The following is a 20979-nucleotide window of genomic DNA, read 5'->3' as shown; positions in this document are numbered from 1 at the left end:
GGGCCTTTGTGGCCTTTCCACAAGTCCGGGCCTGCATCTGAATCCAAACTATTTCTTTTCATTAGTGCTTGTAAATGAACCCTTAGCGCTTATATAGTACAATGCCAAAATACCATTAATAATATGTCATAAGTCTTTAAATATTTGAATACTGAGTTATAGAGAACCCAAATTATAAATTGTGCTTACATTTTTTTTCTCATTGATTAAATCTATACAAAGCAGACCTTATTTTTTCCTACGACTATATATTTATATCTATTGTTTCTGGCAGCTGGTCAACTCAAAATGTAGGTTAGACTGGATACTGGAATATGCATACTTCTAGCAGCTGTTCAGCACTACAGTGTGGGTTAGACAGAGCACTGAAGATTTTACATTTTCTTTCACTTCTGTTTTTTAAAATAAAAAAAAAAAATTTTTAAGCTCCAGTCAGCATTATGAATGGTGAGATGGGCAACTCAGGACTTAAAAGTTATGCTTTAAAAATGATTATTTAAAAAGAAAGAAAAAACATCAGGACTTCAATATGCAATTAAATGTAATGACACTGTATAACATGCTTTGCAAGCAGTAAAATCCCCTGACCTAGTTACATCAGGAACCACTTGTCTCCTTCTTGTGATTGGATGTGCCTTAATATGAACCTGATTTAAATGGAGCCCCTAAATCAGAGAAGACTGCATTTTATTTATACAAAGCAGAGAATCGTTTCTTGCATCAGAACTCTTCATATGGTATGTCATGTATTTGTACTAAAATTCTTTGTCTGTGGTTCATACTGATAACAAATATATTTCCTGTGCATTTGTAGTTTTAATTAAAAGCATTTGTCCTAACTGAAACCTTATGTTTAACCAGTTCATTGTATCTACAGCATAAGCATATAAAACATAAGAAGTGCAGCTTAATGTTCAGTGTAATATGATCTGCATGTATTTTCTGGATCCCCAGTTTAAATTAAATCTAATCTTACCTAGGTTTGTTAATGGCAATTAAAGCAACATTTCAACATACACATTTTACTTTCTCTTTTTTAATTTAGAAAAGTGAAGAATGGAACCGTTAGTATTGGTTTTGTGTCTTTTAAGCACTGCCATGGCCTATCCGGTAAGTTTCCTTTCTGACGGGCTATGCTATATAGATTAGAGAAGGTAAAGATTGTTACTGGGCCTTATTTGATAAAGAAAATAAACTATGTACAAAGCCTCTATTTTTGAGCAAAGGAACCCCTCCTGTCCCTAAGCAGGAGCATTTGAGCAGCTCATTCTAAGGGTTTTCTCAGTGGACTAGTAATTGCTTTTATCAGTTCAAGTTCTTTGGACAGTTATATTCATGCTTAGTGCCAAAAATAACAGAAACCATAGATATTTCTTAATTAAAACAATAGGCAAAAGTATGTTCATCACATGCCCTATTCATTGAGCTCATAATAAAAAGGGGTTTATACTGTCCCTTTAAATATCCTTAGCCCTTCAACCATAGCCCAGCAACACCACTCAATTAGATGAGTGGTGTACAGGCCTGTTCTCAATTTATTAACTGAATATGCAGATGGAACTTACAGTAACTGGGGAAACTCTCTATATGTCCAGTATATGTATGTATATTTTAGACCTGCAGCTGTCAAGTCGGGATGCCCAACCAAGGGATAATAAGGGATAGGGTACTTGAATACATTGCAGTTCACAATACTATTAGTTTGTGCCAGCATGGTTTTATGCGTAACAGATCGTGCCAGACTAATTTAGTCGCCTTTTATGAGGAGGTGAGCAGGAACCTCGATGCTGGAATGGCAGTTGATGTCATCTACTTGGACTTTGCTAAAGCGTTTGATACAGTACCTCACAGAAGGTTAATGATCAAATTAAGGAATATTGGCCTAGAACATAATATTCGTAATTGGATAGAGAACTGGCTGAAGGATAGATTACAAAGAGTGGTTGTAAATGGAACATTTTCTAATTGGACCAGTGTGGTTAGTGGAGTACCGCAGGGGTCAGTCCTTGGGCCTTTGCTTTTTAACTTGTTTATTAATGACCTGGAGGTGGGCATAGACAGTACTGTTTCTATTTTTGCTGATGACACTAAATTGTGCAAAACTATAAGTTCCATGCAGGATGCTGCTGCTTTGCAGAGTGATTTGACAAAATTAGATAACTGGGCAGCAAACTGGAAAATGAGGTTCAATGTTGATAAGTGCAAAGTTATGCACTTTGGTAGAAATAATATAAACGCAAACTATCTACTGAATGGTAGTGTGTTGGGGGTTTCCTTAATGGAGAAGGATCTAGGGGTTTTTGTTGATAACAAGTTGTCTAATGCCAGGCAGTGTCATTCTGTGGCTACTAAAGCAAATAAAGTGCTGTCTTGTATAAAAAAGGGCATTGACTCAAGGGATGAGAACATAATTTTGCCCCTTTATAGGTCCCTGGTAAGGCCTCACCTTGAGTATGCAGTGCAGTTTTGGGCTCCAGTCCTTAAGAAGGATATTAATGAGCTGGAGAGAGTGCAGAGACGTGCAACTAAACTGGTTAAGGGGATGGAAGATTTTAACTATGCAGTGAGACTGTCAAGGTTGGGGTTGTTTTCTCTGGAAAAGAGGCGCTTGCGAGGGGACATGATTACTCTGTACAAGTACATTAGAGGGGATTATAGGCAGTTGGGGGATGTTCTTTTTTCCCATAAAAACAATCAGCGCACCAGAGGTCACCCCTTTAGATTAGAGGAAAGGAGCTTCCATTTGAAGCAGCGTAGGTGGTTTTTCACGGTGAGGGCAGTGAGGTTATGGAATGCCCTTCCTAGTGATGTGGTAATGGCAGATTCTGTTAATGCCTTTAAGAGGGGCCTGGATGAGTTCTTGATCAATCAGAATATCCAAGGCTATTGTGATACTAATATCTACAGTTAGTACTAGTGGTTGTATATATAGTGTATGTATGTGAGTGTATAGATTGGTAGGTGTGGGTTAAGTGTGCTGGGTTTACTTGGATGGGTTGAACTTGATGGACACTGGTCTTTTTTCAACCCTATGTAACTATGTAACTATGTAACCAGTTTTCTGTCTAATATCTCCTACAAAAATACTCAGGAGAACACTTTAAATTTTATTCGAGTGATTATCAGCCATTCAATATAAGTGCACAGAGTTGGGAATCCTTTTTCCCCTTTTAAGGACATCCTCTTTAAAGCATTTAAAATATTACTTCTGGGATCACTAAGTTTATTTGGGGGTACCAATTGTGCATTGGGAATGGTTGGGAGGTAGACAAATCAGACACAGTAGGCAGTTCTGGGGCCTTGCCAACAAGCTGTGATGCATCTACAGTGAAGCCTTTAAGCATTAGTGGCTCTTAAAGGGGTTGTTCACCTTTCGTTCTTAGCAGCTTTTCATTTGGTCTTCATTTTTTTGCCATTTGAGAACTAATTATAGAAGATGAACAGGACAAAGTAAAATGCTAGTATAATAGTCAATCTTCCAGCTGCAAATGTCCATTGTAATATAAAAGTACAAATTTGTACTCAGTTTGACTTTCTTCTTATTCCCTAGATGCATCCTCAAGCTCCCGGAACACAGGGCTTGGCAAGCATAAGCCTTGAGGTAAATTATCTTTTAGGATCTGAGAAATAAGGTTTAATTTACAAAGAATAGGGCAAAGACTACAACAATGCAGTACAAAAGGTTGATTTTGATTTTTAATGACTATATAGGAGTGCCCATGGCAAAACCACACAGATATGGACACTTATACACCTATACACACCTATTATTGGAACCAAAGGATCCCAACACTAAAAGTCAGGAGTGCTGTTAGCATTGGCAGGCAGTACTAGTTCATTGGAAGGACCAATGCCAGTTCTGTTGTGCATAATACTATAATACTGCCCTGTACATAATACTATTACATATGTAATAATTGGTGTTGTAACTGGTTACTGTATATATGTCATATATTATGTAGGAACTAAAAGTAAGGAAAAAAGCATCCCCATCTTCAGTGGCATGGTAAACCCCTACAATTTACAGCATTATAGAAAGTACATGCTCCATTAACAATATTATAAATGTCTTATTCTAAAAGTAAATATTTGACTACTTTCCTATGAATAAAGTTATTTTGTTTCAAAGCTACTATTCAAACTGTGCATTGTTTTTTATTTCTCAGACTATGAGGCAACAACAGGCTGCTAATACATTGACAGCACCATTCAGTCAGGTAACACTTTTTGGGGTTCAAGGAAAAAACACAGGGAGTACTTGGATCATGTATATTTTATTGAATGCAATGATTGTATTATTAAGATATGAAAGGAACCAGTGTTACTCAGTACCAATAGTTGAAAGAACACAAATCATAGGTGTTTCCTGTGCATTTGGGCATAGATAGTGGGGAATTGCACTAAGCATTAAAAAGGAGCTACTGTAAAAACAAAAACTGAATAGATGTTTCATTTCATGGCAAAAAGAAATGTCTTAAATATGCTCAATTAAAAAATCCTCAAGAATAAGGCGAATTGCTAAGAGGGGAATAATGAAGCATAACTGGATTATTTCAGAAATGGTATAGAACTTTAAATTGATTGTATTTAAAACATTTCTTATTTTCACAAGATGATGGTTAAGTGGTTAAGTTAAATCTTTTCACAATAATTTCCCTATTAATGTTCTGCAATTCCATATATAGATAGAGAGAAAGGAGTTATTCTCTCTGTGCTTGTGCTTTCAAGGTTATATGAGGGTACCAGGGGGGCATAGAGAAAATGTGAATTAGTGGATAGGTTACAGACTGTAACCTAGCAGTTAAGAACATATCGAAAGAATTGTATGTACATTTACATATAATGTACGATTACTCTGTCCTTATACATATGTTTGTGTTTGCTTCAGCAAGTCCAATACCATTTGTATAAATAAGCACCTTAGTGACAGTGAAAGACATTATGTAGAACTATTTGCAGAAATACCAGTTTAATCTATAAAGCATTTCTTTTAAATTTTTGGTGTAACTAGACCTAATATAATGGATATTACTGGCATATTAATAGTTTATTATTTTAATAAATCAGTAATGATACACCCGAACTGTTCATTACAGATTTCAAGGTTTGGATATAATGATCCTTATTCTGTACTATGGCTACATGGCCTCCTTCCACCCCATTCCTCTTATCCATGGCTGCACCAAAGACCACAGCTGTCAGACAACCAGCAGGTAAGGACACTCAGTAACATGTAGTTTAACTATTACTCAAATTTCAAAATCATTTTGACACAATCATTACATTGAATACAATACATACATAAATTAAAAACAGTAAGATATCTATCTTAAGTGAGTTGTGCCACTTTAAGCCTAGAATATTACACTTGTAGATTTGTTATTGCTTTTCAGTTTGAATATGCTTTGCCTATCCATCCTCCTCCATTACCTGGAGCACAGTCTCCAGCCCAGACAGAGAAACCCGGCCAGCATGCTCAGAATATGCCCCAACAGCCACAAGCAGCAGCTTCAACTGATCAGGTCTCTCATCAGCCGTCATTACCTCTTGGTTTTCCAATTCTACAGCAAGCAGATCCAGCAATGATGCCACCTAAAGGGGGACCTGCAGATGGTCAAATCCAAACGGTAGCATTGTATATGGTAATTATTATATCATAGACTACTTTAGCACTAGGTATGGTCAAAATGCTTCTTTAGTGGTCCTTTATCACCTACATTGGGCTATACCTTGTTATATATTTGGCTTTAAGAGTAAACAGGCATAGCTTCCATTCTAAATCTTATTAGAAGTTACGCTAATCAGGTATATAGATTTGGTAACACACACTTAACCAGTCAAACTGAATCAGTTTAAAAATGACTTGTTTTTTTACATTCTGATTTCTTAGTACCAAACAATAATGAATAAACTACTGCAACAAGGAGCAGGAGAGACAATCCCAGATCCAGCCGGCACTCTCCCAGTGAATCAACAGCATGTAAGGCACCTCCATTGAAACAGACAGATATTTTTCAGGACTAAATTGCGAGAATGCAGTGGTATACAAATAACCAAGACAGCAAAATCACATCTGAGTGCATTATAACAATATTTAACAATAAAAAAAATAAGCATCTATACTAGAATACAATATATGACCCGACCAGGAAAATGCACATCCCAGTGTTAATAAATGTATGAAAGCACTTAATTATTTAGGGTGCATAATGTCATATATCATGCACAGAAGCAAGGAAAACTGGTTATATGTAGGGAATTAACTACCCCTATTATGAAATATACGTTGATATAATATATTCATACTTTACAAAAGGGCACTAACACTGGCATGCTGTCAGAACAGCACACATAGCAAGTAAATGGCAGTGGGGTGAAGGCCTGTTAGATGTCCAGGTGGGGAAGTATGGGAACTGAAAGTTCCTTGGACACAGGAGACGGTGCAGGGAGTTGACCATCAAAGTGATTAAGCTGTAGGGAAAGCTGGTTTTATGTCTGGGGGTACAGAAGTTCTAGAAGTGTATCTTGTAGGGTAAGAGGGTAGCTGCTGTAGGGAATTGTGACAGTGGAGGTGCTGGTGGGTAAGCTCATAACACTACTGACATGGGGGCAGAGTGATCAATAGGACTTGTAGGGAATGTACTACTACTAAAGCTTTAGGCTATTAGAAGTTACCTGAGATTGTTTGACCTTTGTAAAAACACTCTTTGAAAGAGTGGAGAATCTCATAAAATTATTAATCTGTCTATGTGATATGAAAAGGCCCCATCTTAAATCAGTGAGAAAGTAAGCTAGAAATGACCGATAAGCTCTCAGTTTAGAATTCTAAATCAAATCAAGGAACTCCTCATTAACATTTGTCCATAAAATTAACAGCATTTTGTTACCTGCATGCAACAAAGCCATTCATATATGTTTCTTAGACATATTGTAACAGGGGTTTCCCAGAACCTTTTATGATATATTGGTGATGCTGGACTGTTGCACTGGTGCAAACTAACAAAGATATGTTCTATACCATATATGTCAAACACAAGGCCTGGGGGCCGAATCCGGCCCACCTGGCTGTTCTATGTGGCCCTTTGTGAGTGTGTCTGAACATCCAGCCTGATCAATTTCCATTTTTCTCACATAGTAACTAAGACTAAGGGGTATATTTATTATGCTGTGTAAAAAGTGGATTGAAGCATTACCAGTAATATTTCCCAAGTCAACCAATAAGTAATCAGATTTCAACAGTAGCAAAGCATCTGATTGGCTGCTATGAGCAACATCACCGGTAATGTCTTACTCCACTTTTTACACATTGTGATAAATATACCCCTTAGTATCTTACTAAGTATATTAATAAAAAATTTGGACTCAGCCTGTGTTTTAGATTTCGGCCCCCTTATGTGATTGAGTTTGACACCCCTGTTCTATACCAAGGGTTCCCTTCTCAACTTTCTTCCTCTTTTTTTTCTTTCTTCAGCAGCCCTCTCTTTTACTATTATCCCTTGATCTTTTCATGTTTCCCCCTGCTGCTTGACACATGAGGCATATCAATTATATAATCACATTTATGTAGCAGATTAATGTCTTTCATATTTCACAGAAGAAAAATGCTAATACCTTTCTTTTATCTATTCTATATTCAGCCATATCCTGGACTATTCTTTATGCAGTATGGTGGAGGACCTGGTGTAAGTTTTACTAAAAAATAATGTATTTATACCATTTGTTATTTGGTATCCGCCTGTGTACTTTCAGCTTGTACAAGAGTGGACAATTTAATGTGCAAATACCGGTAATATATTGTTAATTGTTTATTCATGCATTTATTTCCAGGGACCTCCTGCAAGGCTTGGTGCAATGAGTTCAGAAGAAATAACAGTAAGCTACCTTCTTGTTATTATGGTGGCATACTGAAAAAACAATGTCAGTAACAAAATGGCAGCAATATTCATACATTTATTCATAATGTGCTATAGTTCTGGAATTGTGCAGTTGTGCAAATATATCAAGAATTATCTATAACGTAAACCTAAGAAATGCTGTTAGACATTCACCTAAAGCGGGATATGGCCACCTTTGGTTTTTCTAACTACAATTGGAATTTTCTCCCAGAATTCCATTGAAAATATTTTGCAAACTAGTATTAGTTGGGCCCTAAGGCAGGCACTTACACTGTTTTGTGAATAGAACTTCTGGGTGTAACACTAACACGTGGCAAGCACGCGGCAAAAGGGCTGCATGCAGGCAGTACATGGGGAAGTATTTATACTACCTCCAGTTGTGTGCAATTTAATGGTGCAAAATTGTTTGATATTACAAGGCACCAGTGAAACCAGACACAGGAACACATCCCCATAAGCACTTTAAGTATGGTGGTTTTATGCATTAATTATATTTTTTTTTTTTCTCAAAACAGTAAACAACCTTTTGGTTTTTTTTTGGGGGGGGGTGCCTGCATTTATAATAAGAACATGCTATTAGATTAATAAATGCCAAAATTACTTTGAAGTACATATAGATTACAGATTTACCCCATCTGTAGTAAAAGGCACCATGTTGTTTGCAAACTTTTAGTTTTTTAATCAATCAATAAGCCAAATGTTGACTTTAGGAGCAATGTGATAGCACATACATGCTGGCCATAATTGATAGGATTTTATTGTCATTATCACAATAATTAGGGTATCAAGGACAATCCTGCTCTCCACTAGGTGTTGGTGATGAACTCCTTAGGTAACCTATAGCACGTGCCTATGTTTCCCAGTCAGGGATATATGAGATTCCTTTGCTTCTTTCATTCACTGTGAGCATTTTAAGGTGCTATATATTGGGTTTATTATCTGAATGCTATTACAAAGGAAACGTTCTAGTTAAAGTGCACCAATACATTTTAAATATTGGTTAATAGTGGATAGTTGTATGTATTATATGTTTATGAATTTATGTATACTTATACTTTTTGGCTTATTTTATTTATAATTTATAATGTTATAAGTGTAGCTTTAGTTTATTAATTTTGTATTATATTTGATTTGCAGGGGGGGCGTACTGGTGCTGCTCATGCTTTCAGTTCCCTATACCCAGGGCTTTTAGGTATGGGTCCACGACTTGAAAGTCACCCCCAGAACCCAGCTTTACAAGGAGACTTTACAATAGAAGATGACTCTCCAGTAGCAGGACAAAAACCAACTGGTCAAGAAGTATCTCAAGGCCCTATTGAAAGTCCACAAGGAGTTGGTTCAAGCATAATGATACCAGGCTTAGAGGGTAGTCCAACTGGCCAGGGTGAAACTGTACCATTCCCTAACATCAATTCACCTAATATGGGTTTCAATCCACAAAGTAAAATCCCACCAGGTGTCACTCCAGCAAATGCTCCGAGGTTGACCCATGATACTGGTGCTGGATATGTTCCATTTGCACTTGATGACACCATGCCTTTTGGTATTCAAAGAGAAAATGTCATAAGTGGAGACATTACTCGTGCAAATAATGCTAAGGGTATTGAGTCACCCATAATGCAACACGAAGTTCATCTACAGAATCATAATAATTACTTTCAGGAACCATGAATATCCATAGGCAAAACACCCCTTCACTTACATTTTTTTCAATGAGAAATATACACTACAAACTGTTTTTCAGGCATATCTTTTTATTATTCATATCTAATTATGTAGAGAAAAAGCATAACTACTCATAAGCATATTGATACTTTTAGACTGCATCCTTTAAAATGTAACTGTGATTGGTGCACTTGCCTTCCTAGAGGCAGAAAATGAGCAGTGTCATCTATATTCACAAATACTAATTACTAATTATTTTATTTTCTCTCACTTTTACTCCACTGTCTGGTACATGGGACCTCTTCATGGGGAATCAGCATGAAATATTCAAATGCTCTCAAGCTTAAATCTGCCTGATGCCAGCTTCTAACATAATAGCTTTGCTTGGCTAAAGAGAGTTGTGGTGGAACTATTATTGATAAACCAATAAATGGACTCCTCGTGCGCAGTTTGCTGTAATAGAATGAAATATAACTGTGAATAACTATGAAGTGGTGATGGAGAGAATTACATATTTACTTGCTTTTATTGAAGAGGTATCTTTTGTTTTAGCTAATAGCTTTGATAGCATAACATGTGCAGTAAGCCTTAATGTAAATATATCACATAAGTTATAATGCAATAAAATTTAAAGCTGAAACTAATAAAAGGCAAAAAGCATTCCATGTTCATTGTAGTGTGTTTATTTAATTCATAGCCTTCAATGTTTAAATGCAGAGAGGGCATAAGATTGCTTGTATAATAACATAAAAAATATTGCTACATCTCACCTGGATTAAGGACCAAATGGGCCCTTTAGTTAAGAATTATTGCTGACTTGTTCTGAATAAGGATAGAAGGTCACCCATGAGATCCAAATGTGCACAATACAGCACTGGCTAAGATGAATATGTTAGGTGCCCTGATGTGGTTTTATGTTTCATGAACCCCCTTTTACAAATGAGCCTTAGGTTTTGCCTACATCAAGCCAATTATTAAGCCAGCCCTAATGTGTGTTCACAGAATAGGAATGACAGCGGTTCATAGGCAACTTTAATAGGTGATTTATATCCTATGCAACACAGCTTAATATGAAGGATATCATAATAAACCCAGAAAAAAGGAAAAGATAGAATAATTTGCTGAAAAGGGATTCTGTGGGAGATGGCCATTCCTTAATTACGAACTTTCTGGATAACAGACTTCCATATCTGTATTTCCTAGGGTGATATGAATGCAAAGTGTAAAGGCAAGTTTATCTTTAGTATAACTCTTACTATGTTGACCTGAACCTATTCTAAGCAGCATTCTATTGGTCTTCATTTGTTAATTCTGTATAATTTATCAGTCCTTCTATTCAGATTCTTTTAGGCCCTCCCACATTAATAATCCATTCTGACTTCTATTCTGTTACATTGTAGTTTAGGTAAACTCAATTAATGAATATTGTCTTTTTTTTTTAGTTGCAATATTGGTGTGAAGGTAGCCGTGCATTGTGCCTGAGTCTAAGCTTATAGAAAAAGCCAGAGCTACACATTAGATTATACCCTATTTTTTCTCCTACCCCTTGGGAGGAGTCCCAAGCTGGACTTAGATTTCTTACTACTGAGTTCTGTTCTGATATCTACTGGGAGCTGCTATCTTGCTACCTTCTCATTGTTCTGGTGATCGGCTGCTGGGGGGTTGATATCACTCCAACTCAGCAGAAAAGTTTATCAGAGCACAGGTCACATGGTTGTGGCACCCTGAAGAATATGGCTAGCCCCATGTGAAATTTCAAAATTAAATATAAAAAAATCTGATTGTGTATTTGAAAAACATGTTTTCTTTTAATAGTTAATACCAGGGTACCAAGGGTTCTTTGCCCAGTTCACAAACCTTATTGCATTAACCCCATTTTCTGCCAGAAGCATTTGATCTTGCTGCATTGTGAGTTGCCATACAGCACATGCCACATAGATTATATGATCTAGGGCAGGTAAGCAGTTAAAGAGCAATAGTATTGCACACATGAATTGCAACTATGAGGAAGTGCAAAAAAAATGGTGTAGTTTGTACAATTAATATCACACCACAAAGGGTAAATATCTATAAACATTTCACTGTATGCATAACCTTTCCAAATAAAATACACTGTGTAAAAAAATATGTGTACCAATCATATGGTAAGAATGCCTTCTAACCAGACACACAGAGGTAAATGGCAAATAATGTCCAAAGCAGGAACACAGAGGCTTCATGATGAACACTAAATCCTTATTCGGTATGGAACATTAAGAAAAGAAGACTCTCTGACTCTGTCGAGTACCATTGAATCCAATGGAGGCTAAGAATAGTAGAGGAATAGAATAGTCAGTGACAGCCTGTGCTTGACACATTTTCAAAAATAAGTTAATCCACTCATTGTTTTCTGTTTCACCCAGTTTCCAGGAGGCGTCAATCCCTTTATTGTTTTTTGATTCACCCAGTTTCAAAGGGAAGGTAATCCCCTCATTGTTTTCTATTTCACCCTAGAAAAATTCGGGATTTTCAAATGTAAACTCAAAATGTTCATATGAATGATTCAAGCATTATTGTGACATTTTATAAATACAACAATGATCGAGTTTAATTTGAATTTATACCATGTCGAATTTATATGACTTTCAAGGCCATAAAAAAACTAATTTTAGTAAATCATTAGCAGTAAATCATCAAACATTTACATTGCACTGGTATTGTCTTTTATATTTTTTTTATGATGAATAGCTGAAACTTGCATTTTTTCTAGACACCAAAGTCAAGAATACCATTGATCTATAACCCCTTTATATGCTATTTTTAGTTGTACCAAGTCAAGGCATATAGTAGCTCCTTCTATAAATGTAAAAAAGTGCATTTATGTAAGGAAGTGAATTTGAAGATAATTTTTTTATTACTGATGGATTATATTTTTTTATTTCAAGCATTCAGGCCATCACATAAACTTGTATTGTAGATTCAAATTAATATACTGTATATACTCGAGTATAAGCCTAGTTTTTCAGCACCCAAAATGTGCTGAAAAAGTCACCCTCGGCTTATACTCGAGTCGGGTGCCATGGGTCCCTCCAGACTAGCACCCTCTGTCCTTTGTGTGCAAATTAGGCCACCCACAACCAGACCTTCCAGTGCCTGTTATTTTTGTTGACCCTCTTCTCTACTTACAGAGCTAGTTTACTGTTTTTCTTTGAAATAAATATTTCAATGTAATTTTATTGGTATTTATTTTAATTATTGAAACTTAGCAGTAGCTGCTGCATTTCCCAGCCTAGGCTTATACTCGAGTCAATACGTTTTTCCAGTTTTCTTAGGTAAAATTAGGTACCTCGGCTTATATTCGGATCGGCTTATACTCGAGTGGTATTTATCCAAAATATAATTTATTTAGGCAGCCAATATTCTGGCTTCAGCCTTAGTTTTCCTCCGACATGGAACCAGTCCAAAATAAAACCAAATTCAAATATCAAATTCACAACAAAACTGATATATAAGTAATTAGGTGTTTCTTTTCAAATACCAGAATTAACTAAAGAAGTATTATGCCCTGTAAAAAATAGGATTATATAGAGCCATGGTGACCAGTTTATTGGTTCACACAAAGGGTTATGAACCCCTGTTTAGTGTCACATAAAGCAAGAACAGTCACAAGGCAGCAATCGTTTTTATTGCAATGTGTAGTCGGTGCACAATTGCCAAAAAATAATTATGAACACATGAAACAGAATACATGAATACATGAAACAGAAAGCGTTATAATTCTGCTGACCATTTTTTAAAGTAGGAGTCATTTTAGACAGAGGGGCATGGTGTAGAATGCGCAAGTCACGCTCAAGATGCAAAGTTGGGCTTCATATAATGCAAGACAATTTATTCTAATTTCTTAAGTCTCATCTGTTGCCAGTGGCTCCTGCTTTACTAGAACCCCCAGCAATCCCCTACAATACACTGGGAGGGTTGTGGGAGTTGTAGTTCACATGAGCCAGAGGGGGGCTACAACTCCCACAAAAAATGTATGGGGGGGGCAGGCCCACTAACATAAAGCACTGTATAAAGGGGAACCGCCTCTTTAACATGTTAAGATGGGAAATGGCTGTGGACAACTTTGAAGTCATCAATCATTACTGTTATATTGCTGCTGGCCTTCTGAGGTTGTACTGTAAATTAAGTATATAAAATACAGCACTCCTATACATATTTTTAAATTTATAGTTATACCTTAAATCAGGGGTGGGCAAACTACGGCCCACGGGCCACATCCGGCCCCTTTGCCTTTTTAATCCGGCCCGCCGACGACACCAAGTCTCATCACGCGAAACTTGGTGTCATTGGCGCGCCGGAATTAAAGAGAGAAGGGGGCCCGCCCTGGCCCGGTCCGGCCCGGGGGTGAGTAAATGTGGCCCGTGAGCCAAAAAGTTTGCCCACCCCTGCCTTAAATAGTATCCCTAGTTAAAAAAACCGACATAAAATAAATTTAGGCTGATCCCAATTATGGAAAACCCCCTTATCTGTGTCCTATACCTGTATACCTATTTCAGCCAGTCACATTACATAATGACCTTATAATTTGCTCTTTGAACTGATGACTCAACAATATGATCCATGCAATATAGTTCAGGTCGAATTATAGTACAAAGGCAGCTAAATAAACATGAATAAAATTCCAGTCCCATGGACAAGCATACCTGATGAAGTCACAAAATTTGCACTAGTCTAGTACCCAATAGCATATCAGCAATAATTATATAGTATTTACTGGTCACCTGTTTAAATGCAAACATCTGAAGGTTGTAGGGGGTTACTAGACTAGGTTCAGACTTTACCTCATCAGTAAATTAACCATATAAAATACTTCTTAGCAAAGACAGCTGTTTGCATGGTAGGAATACCTCCACAGATAAGCTTTCTTGTGAGTTATACGGTTAGAATAAAGGGGTGTTTGAGCTGTTGCTACATGATTTCTAAATCTTGCAAGAAGTGCAGTCAACTCCAAATAATTATTATCTATATATATGCGTTCCACTATATTTCTTGGCTTACTTTGTATTTGCACAGCAGAAATCATTGGTGAGACATGCTAATTAAGAAACTGAAGTGGTAATTAAGAAAAATGACAGCTTGACAGCTTTTTGTTGTTTGCAGATACTTTTAAGGTATGATCATTCTTACTCTGACATCTAATTACTATATGATGTTAGGCCACAAGCTAAGACATCTTTTCTACTGGCAATAAGCAAGAAATGTGCTGTTTATAGTATGAGTGATGTTTTCCGGCATATGTCAATTTAGGAGAGATGCAAACACATTAGTTTGGAGATTATAATTTCCATTCAATGTCTGCAGCTTCAAATACAATTTTGTATTATTAGTACAATGAGTATAGTATCAAACACCAGTGAATAAAAGAACAGCTATCAGTACAAAATTTGCTATTCCAGTTTAGTCTGGGTTCAGTACTAAAGGGGTAAATTATATTTAAGCTTTTCATGGCAGAAGGCTTAAAGATACATTTCTACATTTTTAAAACAATAAACAGCTGAAAAAAGCTGCTGAATTGACAATTTATTATATGGACTAGTACAGCTACAAAAGAATAAGTATAAAAGCTATTGACATAAGGTTTTGTTTCTTGATTTGAGTGTTGGTAGAGGAAAGTTAAAATGGCTAGACACTGGGGCAGATTTATCAAAACACGATTTCGAATTCCGAATGGGAAAAATTCGGATTGGAAACGAAAATTTCTGAAGATTGCAAACATCACGAAAATGCTTACTAAAAAATCATATTAGTCACGATAATATCGTATTGGCCATCCAAAAGTCACTAAATTTTCGTACCAAACGACTGTAAACAGCGGCAAAACCAATCCGTTTTTTTTCACGCTAATAATACGAAAAAGCCACACAAGCGTCGAAAAAGTTGCAAAATCCCCGAAAAAGTCGTGCAAGGTACGAAAAAACTAAAGCAAAAGCTCAGAGAATGAAAGCTCAGAGCATTCTTGGATAAGTAAATGTGCCCCGCTGTTTGATCAGCCTGTTCAATAAAGTCACCAGCCAAATTTGGCCACCCTTTGGTTTGCATAAGGGTCTGCCTGTACACGCTTCTCAGGTTTACAGATGAGCAAAATTTTTAGCAACAAAATTCTGCATTTTGCCATTTGTGGAATTTTATTGTGAAGAAAAAAATATGCCGAGTGAGGTTGCATCAAAAAAGTTACGGTCAAGTAAAAAAAAATGTAATGATCACGTCAAAAAAGTTGTGGTTGCATTAAAAAAAGTTGCGTGCTAGCTGTGCTTTGCATATTTTTCACCGGTTTGTAAATTCTTCCTCAGTTTTGCTAATTTTGCGGCGAAGTATAATGGGACAGATTCACTAATCACTAATCAGGTTAGATATCTGTATCCATGACCCAATTCAAAACTCTATTGATTTTACTTATCTGAGAAGTGGATGGTCAGGATGGGCATTGTTTTGGTCCCATCCAGGTAGTCTGGCCAGCTTTAGATGATATACTATATCAGAAAAAGACAGAAATATGTTAGCACTCATATCTGGGGATGCATGTGGAGTCTGGGTAGATGTGAATAAATGTAATTGCTCAGTAGATGTAAAAATTAATAAAGAGTCTAGGAAGAGAAGAGTGCACAATCAGGTAGCAATAAATTATTACTGTTGTAGGGCTACCAAACCTCTGGCGTAAAGCTTTAAATTCGGTAAATAAAATCCAGCATTTGTAGCCATATTTTTTTTTTAGGTTTCAGTTAATCTAGATACAAAATTATGAAAACTTCGGGCTCTCAGTCCCAGCATTACCTCAGCACCTACTGTATATGTTATGTTATAGTAGGCAGAGGAAACACCTAGGGGCTGATTTACTAATCCACGAATCCGAATCCGAATGGGAAAAATTCGGATTGGAAAACGAACATCTTGCAACTTTTTCGTATTTTTTGCGACTTTTTGTAGCCGTTACGACTTGCGCGAATTGTCGCGACTTTGTCATAGCCATTACAAATTTCGTGAATTGTCGCAACTTTTTCATAGCCATTATGACTTAAGTGAATTGTCGCAACTTTTTCATAGCCATTACGACTTTCGCGAATTGTCGCGACTTTTTCGTATTGAGCGCTCGAAAAAGTCGCAAAATACTGATCATTACGAAAAAACCGCATTCGCCCGCTTTTCGGACGTTCGTGGATTAGTAAATGTGCCCCCTAGTCTGCCACTGGCCTAATCCTATTGGTGTACGATATGGCCGTGGAGGTACTAATACCTTATAAATATTCAGTTTTGATTCAGATTTCTATGCTATCCCCTCTTCCACCACCACTGATTTATTCATCTTCATAATCTTCCATTTTCTTCCCTTCTTTGCCTTGTGGCATTGGAGGGATTATCGCATGTTTTCTATTATTTAGCTATACATAGTGATCCTGAATTAATTTACAGGCTTACCTGTTAGCGTAAACAATCCTATGTAGGACAGTTTTTCTTCATAGCTGAGATCTTCTCTTAAACGAAAACCAAAGGAACTCCAAACACTCCGGATGAAGAAGTCTCCAGACTTCTTCATCCGGTGTGTTTGGAGTTCCTTTGGTTTTCGTTTATGATTTTCCACTTTAGCTACGGGTTTAGGGCCCCGAGCACCCGGACCACCTCTGGACTTTGGTGAGCACATCTACACTGTTTTAATATCTTTATTGCTTTGGGACTTGTGACTTCTTGGAGAGAGGTTCGGGGTTTGTACACCGAACCTTAGTGATTTTGATGGTATGATTTATTCAGACTGTCCCTATATATAAGCAGCTCTAGTTCATTTATATTTATTATATTTATTATACATTATTTATCCTGGCCATCTCTAACTGGATGAACCAACGCCACCTCAAACTCAACCTAACAAAAACTGAAGTATTGATCTTTCCGCCTAAGCCTGGTCCAACCCCCCCCTTTTCTATCTCTATTGATGGCACCCTCATCAACCCCGTCGATTCGGCGCGTTGTTTGGGGGTGATCTTTGACTCCAGTCTCTCCTTTTCTAACCACATTAACACCACTGTCAAAACCTGTCACTTTTTCTTACGCAATATTGCCAAAATTCGTCCCTTTCTTTCTACTGCAACAGCTAAGCTGCTCATGCATGCTCTCATCCTGTCACGACTGGACTACTGCAACCTGCTATTAACCGGCCTCCCTAATTCCCATCTTTCCCCCCTACAGTCTATATTAAACACTGCTGCCAGAATTCTCCTCCTCTCATCCAGGAGAGTTCAGGCCCTTCCCCTGCTAAAGTCCTTATCGTGGCTTCCTGTTAAACAAAGAATTTCTTACAAACTTCTTCTCCTAACCTTCAAAGCCCTCCATTCCTCTGCTCCTCACTACATCTCTTCCCTTGTGTCCCCGTATGTTCCCGGCCGACTCCTTCGTTCCTCGCAGAGCAATCGTTCTACTACTACTGCGGTTTCCCGCCTTAAACCCTTCTGCCTTGCTGCCCCTTACATTTGGAATGCCCTCCCTGATTTCCTCCGGAGAGAATCCTCCCCCAGTCTTTTTAAAACTAAGGTTAAAGACTACCTTTTGGAGCACTCGCCCAGCACTTAATCTGGGAACTGGCACTTATATTGTAGTGTCACCCACTGTGACCTACAGCATTTATATTTGCCTATTTGTGTCTGTTAGTTACCCTCCCATATAGATTGTAAGCTCTACGGGGCAGGGACCTCCTTCCTCTTGTGTCCTCGACTCTTAACTTATTGCTGCTGTATTTATCTGTATTTATTATTATACTTTGTATTTATCTATTATCTTATTAACCCCCTGTTTGTATTAATGTATTCTACTGTACAGCGCTGCGTACATAAGTAGTGCTTTATAAATAAAGATATACATACATACATACATTTGATACTGGGGGGTTTTGGGATATATCGAGATCTTCTCTTAGCTTAGTTACTCTTATCTGTTCTTAAAGGGATACTGTCATGATTTTTATGATATACTTTTACATTTTAAAATAGCAAATTGTAAACAGTAAAAAATGGCACCATTTTAAATTTTTTTCTTGAACCATCAAATGTATTTTTGTAGCTGTAATACTGGTGTGTAGGCAGCCATCTCAGTGCATTGTGCCTGAGTCTGAGCTTTCAGAAGGAGCCAGCACTACACATTAGAACTGCTTTCAGGTAACCTGCTGGAGAAGTTCAATTTATTGATGTGTTTTGAAAAAAACATATTTTCCCATGACAATATTCCTTTAATTTCTCAGATGTCTCTAGCTTCTCAGATTGCCAGTTTACCATTATTTTATTGACCCATGATCTGGATCTGCATCTTTACTACCTAACTGATTTGTTAACCTGCAGGCTAGCAATGTAGAAAAATGTATGAAGTGAATTATAAGCTCTGAAACCCTGGTGTCCAAATGGAAAGTCCTAGAACAAACATGAACAGGATTCTCCCCTGGAACATTTACTCTTATTTGTTCTTAATTTCAGTACTTAAGAACAAATAATAGTTAATTAAGAAACCCTGGTGTCTAAATGGAAAGTCCTAGAACAAACATGAAGTGGATTCTCCCCTGGAACATTTACTCTTATTTGTTCTTAATTTCAGTACTTAAGAACAAATAATAGTTAATTAAGAAACCCTGGTGTCTAAATGGAAAGTCCTAGAACAAACATGAAGTGGATTCTCCCCTGGAACATTTACTCTTATTTGTTCTTAATTTCAGTAATGTTCATCTTATAAGGGAATCAATAAAAATTCTTATGGGTACCATTCTCTAATTGGTTACTTCTGGTTGCTAAAATGGTGCTAGTGGTGCTTAATGTTAGTAAATAAACCCCACTGTGTCTCCCCCGCCCCACTACCATCTGGTATCTGTGGGTGGTTAAGAAGAATTTAAAAGAGCCTGAAACCAGATGTGTTTTCATCTAAAAATTTTTGTTGGTTTAGCTATTGTTACTGCTAGTTCCAGGTACTTTTCCAACATACTTTCCCAACATAAAAATACACACATTTTGGAATCAAACCAGTCAGTTACTGTTAAAGGAACAGTAACACAAAAAAATTAAAGTGTTTTAAAGTAATTAAAATATAATGTGCTGTTGCCCTGCACTGGTAAAAATGGTAAGTTTGCAACAGAAACGCTACTATAGTTTATATAAATGAGCTGCTATGTCAACACGGGGGCAGCCATTGAAGCTGGGAAAAAGGAGAAAAGGTACAGGCACATAGCAAATAACAGATAAGCTCTGTAGAATATAATAGGGTTTTATCTGTTATCTGCTATGTAACCTGTGCCTTTTCTCCTGTAAATGGCTGCCCCCGTGGCTACACAGAAGCTTATATACACTTTCATTTTTTGGTGTTACTGTCCCTTTAAAAACTCCTTCAGCATCAAACTATTTTTTCAGTTTGATGGCCCATTTGTATTGTGTCTGTGCCATAATAAACAGAAACGTGAAACCTAGGCCTCAGCAGTTGTGAGAACCTCTTCACAGGCCACAGACTTCTAATCTTTTTTCTGTAGGCTGACAATGCCTACTACCACACTGTAATTTTGTAGATAGTAGTGTTGGTACAGGAATAGGACCCATTATCCAGAATGCTCGGGACTAAGAGTATTCCAGATAAGGGGTCTTTCCGTAATTTGGATCTCCACATCTTAACTCTACTAAAAAAATCCCATTAGGATTATATTGCATACAATATGGATTAACTATATCTTAGTTGGGATCAAATACAAGCTACTGTTTTATTATTATAGAGAAAAAGGAAATCAATTTTAAAAATCTGAATTATTTGATTAAAATGGAGTCTATGGGAGACAAGCTTTCCGTAATTCGGATCTTTCTGGATAATGGGTTTCCGGATAACGGATCCCATACCTGTACTTCAATTTTTTTCAATGCAAATAGTACCAAGGTTTGATTTGGTCATATTCCTTGATGCATCTAGTCATGGAAGAGACCTAATTGGTGCAAAATTCAAGATGTACTAATTTCAAGGTGAACGGGCGCTTTAAATGATGGCTGCTAATTGGACAAGCTGGCACTATGTTTATCTATGTGTTTGCAGACAGACATGTAGTTATATGATACACCTGCAGATTTTGCACAACAATGTATTGCCGGTAATCATAAACACAGTTTGAATCACAGACAGTAATTACAATTCTGCAGGTAGAAGTCAATGACTCATGCTGCTGTGATCAGAGATACTGAGCTGTAGAACTGTTTGATTTGTAGACTTGCCCTAGAATGTTACAGTTCTAAGCTGAATTTGTTGACTAGTAATTATCTATAATATAAGAGCTGCTTGCAAAAGTCATATAATAACATATCTTATGTGCAGTTTCATTGTGTCTTTTGTAAAGAAAAAAGATGCAAAGATTAGTCTTTTGGTGGCTGCTGATTGGTCA

General features: G+C 37.0%; 1 protein-coding gene across 1 annotated transcript; it reads left to right on the top strand.

The window, feature by feature from the left end:
- Window positions 1-645: 645 nt before the first annotated feature.
- ambn (ameloblastin) lies at window positions 646-9633 on the top strand. The gene is made up of 10 exons (XM_002938621.4): window positions 646-737; window positions 1046-1110; window positions 3551-3601; window positions 4167-4217; window positions 5097-5213; window positions 5394-5642; window positions 5891-5980; window positions 7638-7682; window positions 7828-7872; window positions 9033-9633. The coding sequence occupies exons 2-10, from the start codon at window positions 1057-1059 to the stop codon at window positions 9564-9566; spliced, it is 1236 nt and encodes a 411-aa protein (XP_002938667.2). The 5' UTR covers window positions 646-737; window positions 1046-1056; the 3' UTR covers window positions 9567-9633.
- Window positions 9634-20979: the final 11346 nt, after the last annotated feature.

The sequence above is a fragment of the Xenopus tropicalis genome, chromosome 1 (assembly GCF_000004195.4).
Source record: "Xenopus tropicalis strain Nigerian chromosome 1, UCB_Xtro_10.0, whole genome shotgun sequence".
In the NCBI taxonomy this organism is placed as follows: domain Eukaryota; kingdom Metazoa; phylum Chordata; class Amphibia; order Anura; family Pipidae; genus Xenopus; species Xenopus tropicalis.
The sequence above is the reverse complement of the archived record's forward strand: the minus strand, read 5'-3'. Positions and strand labels throughout refer to the sequence as shown.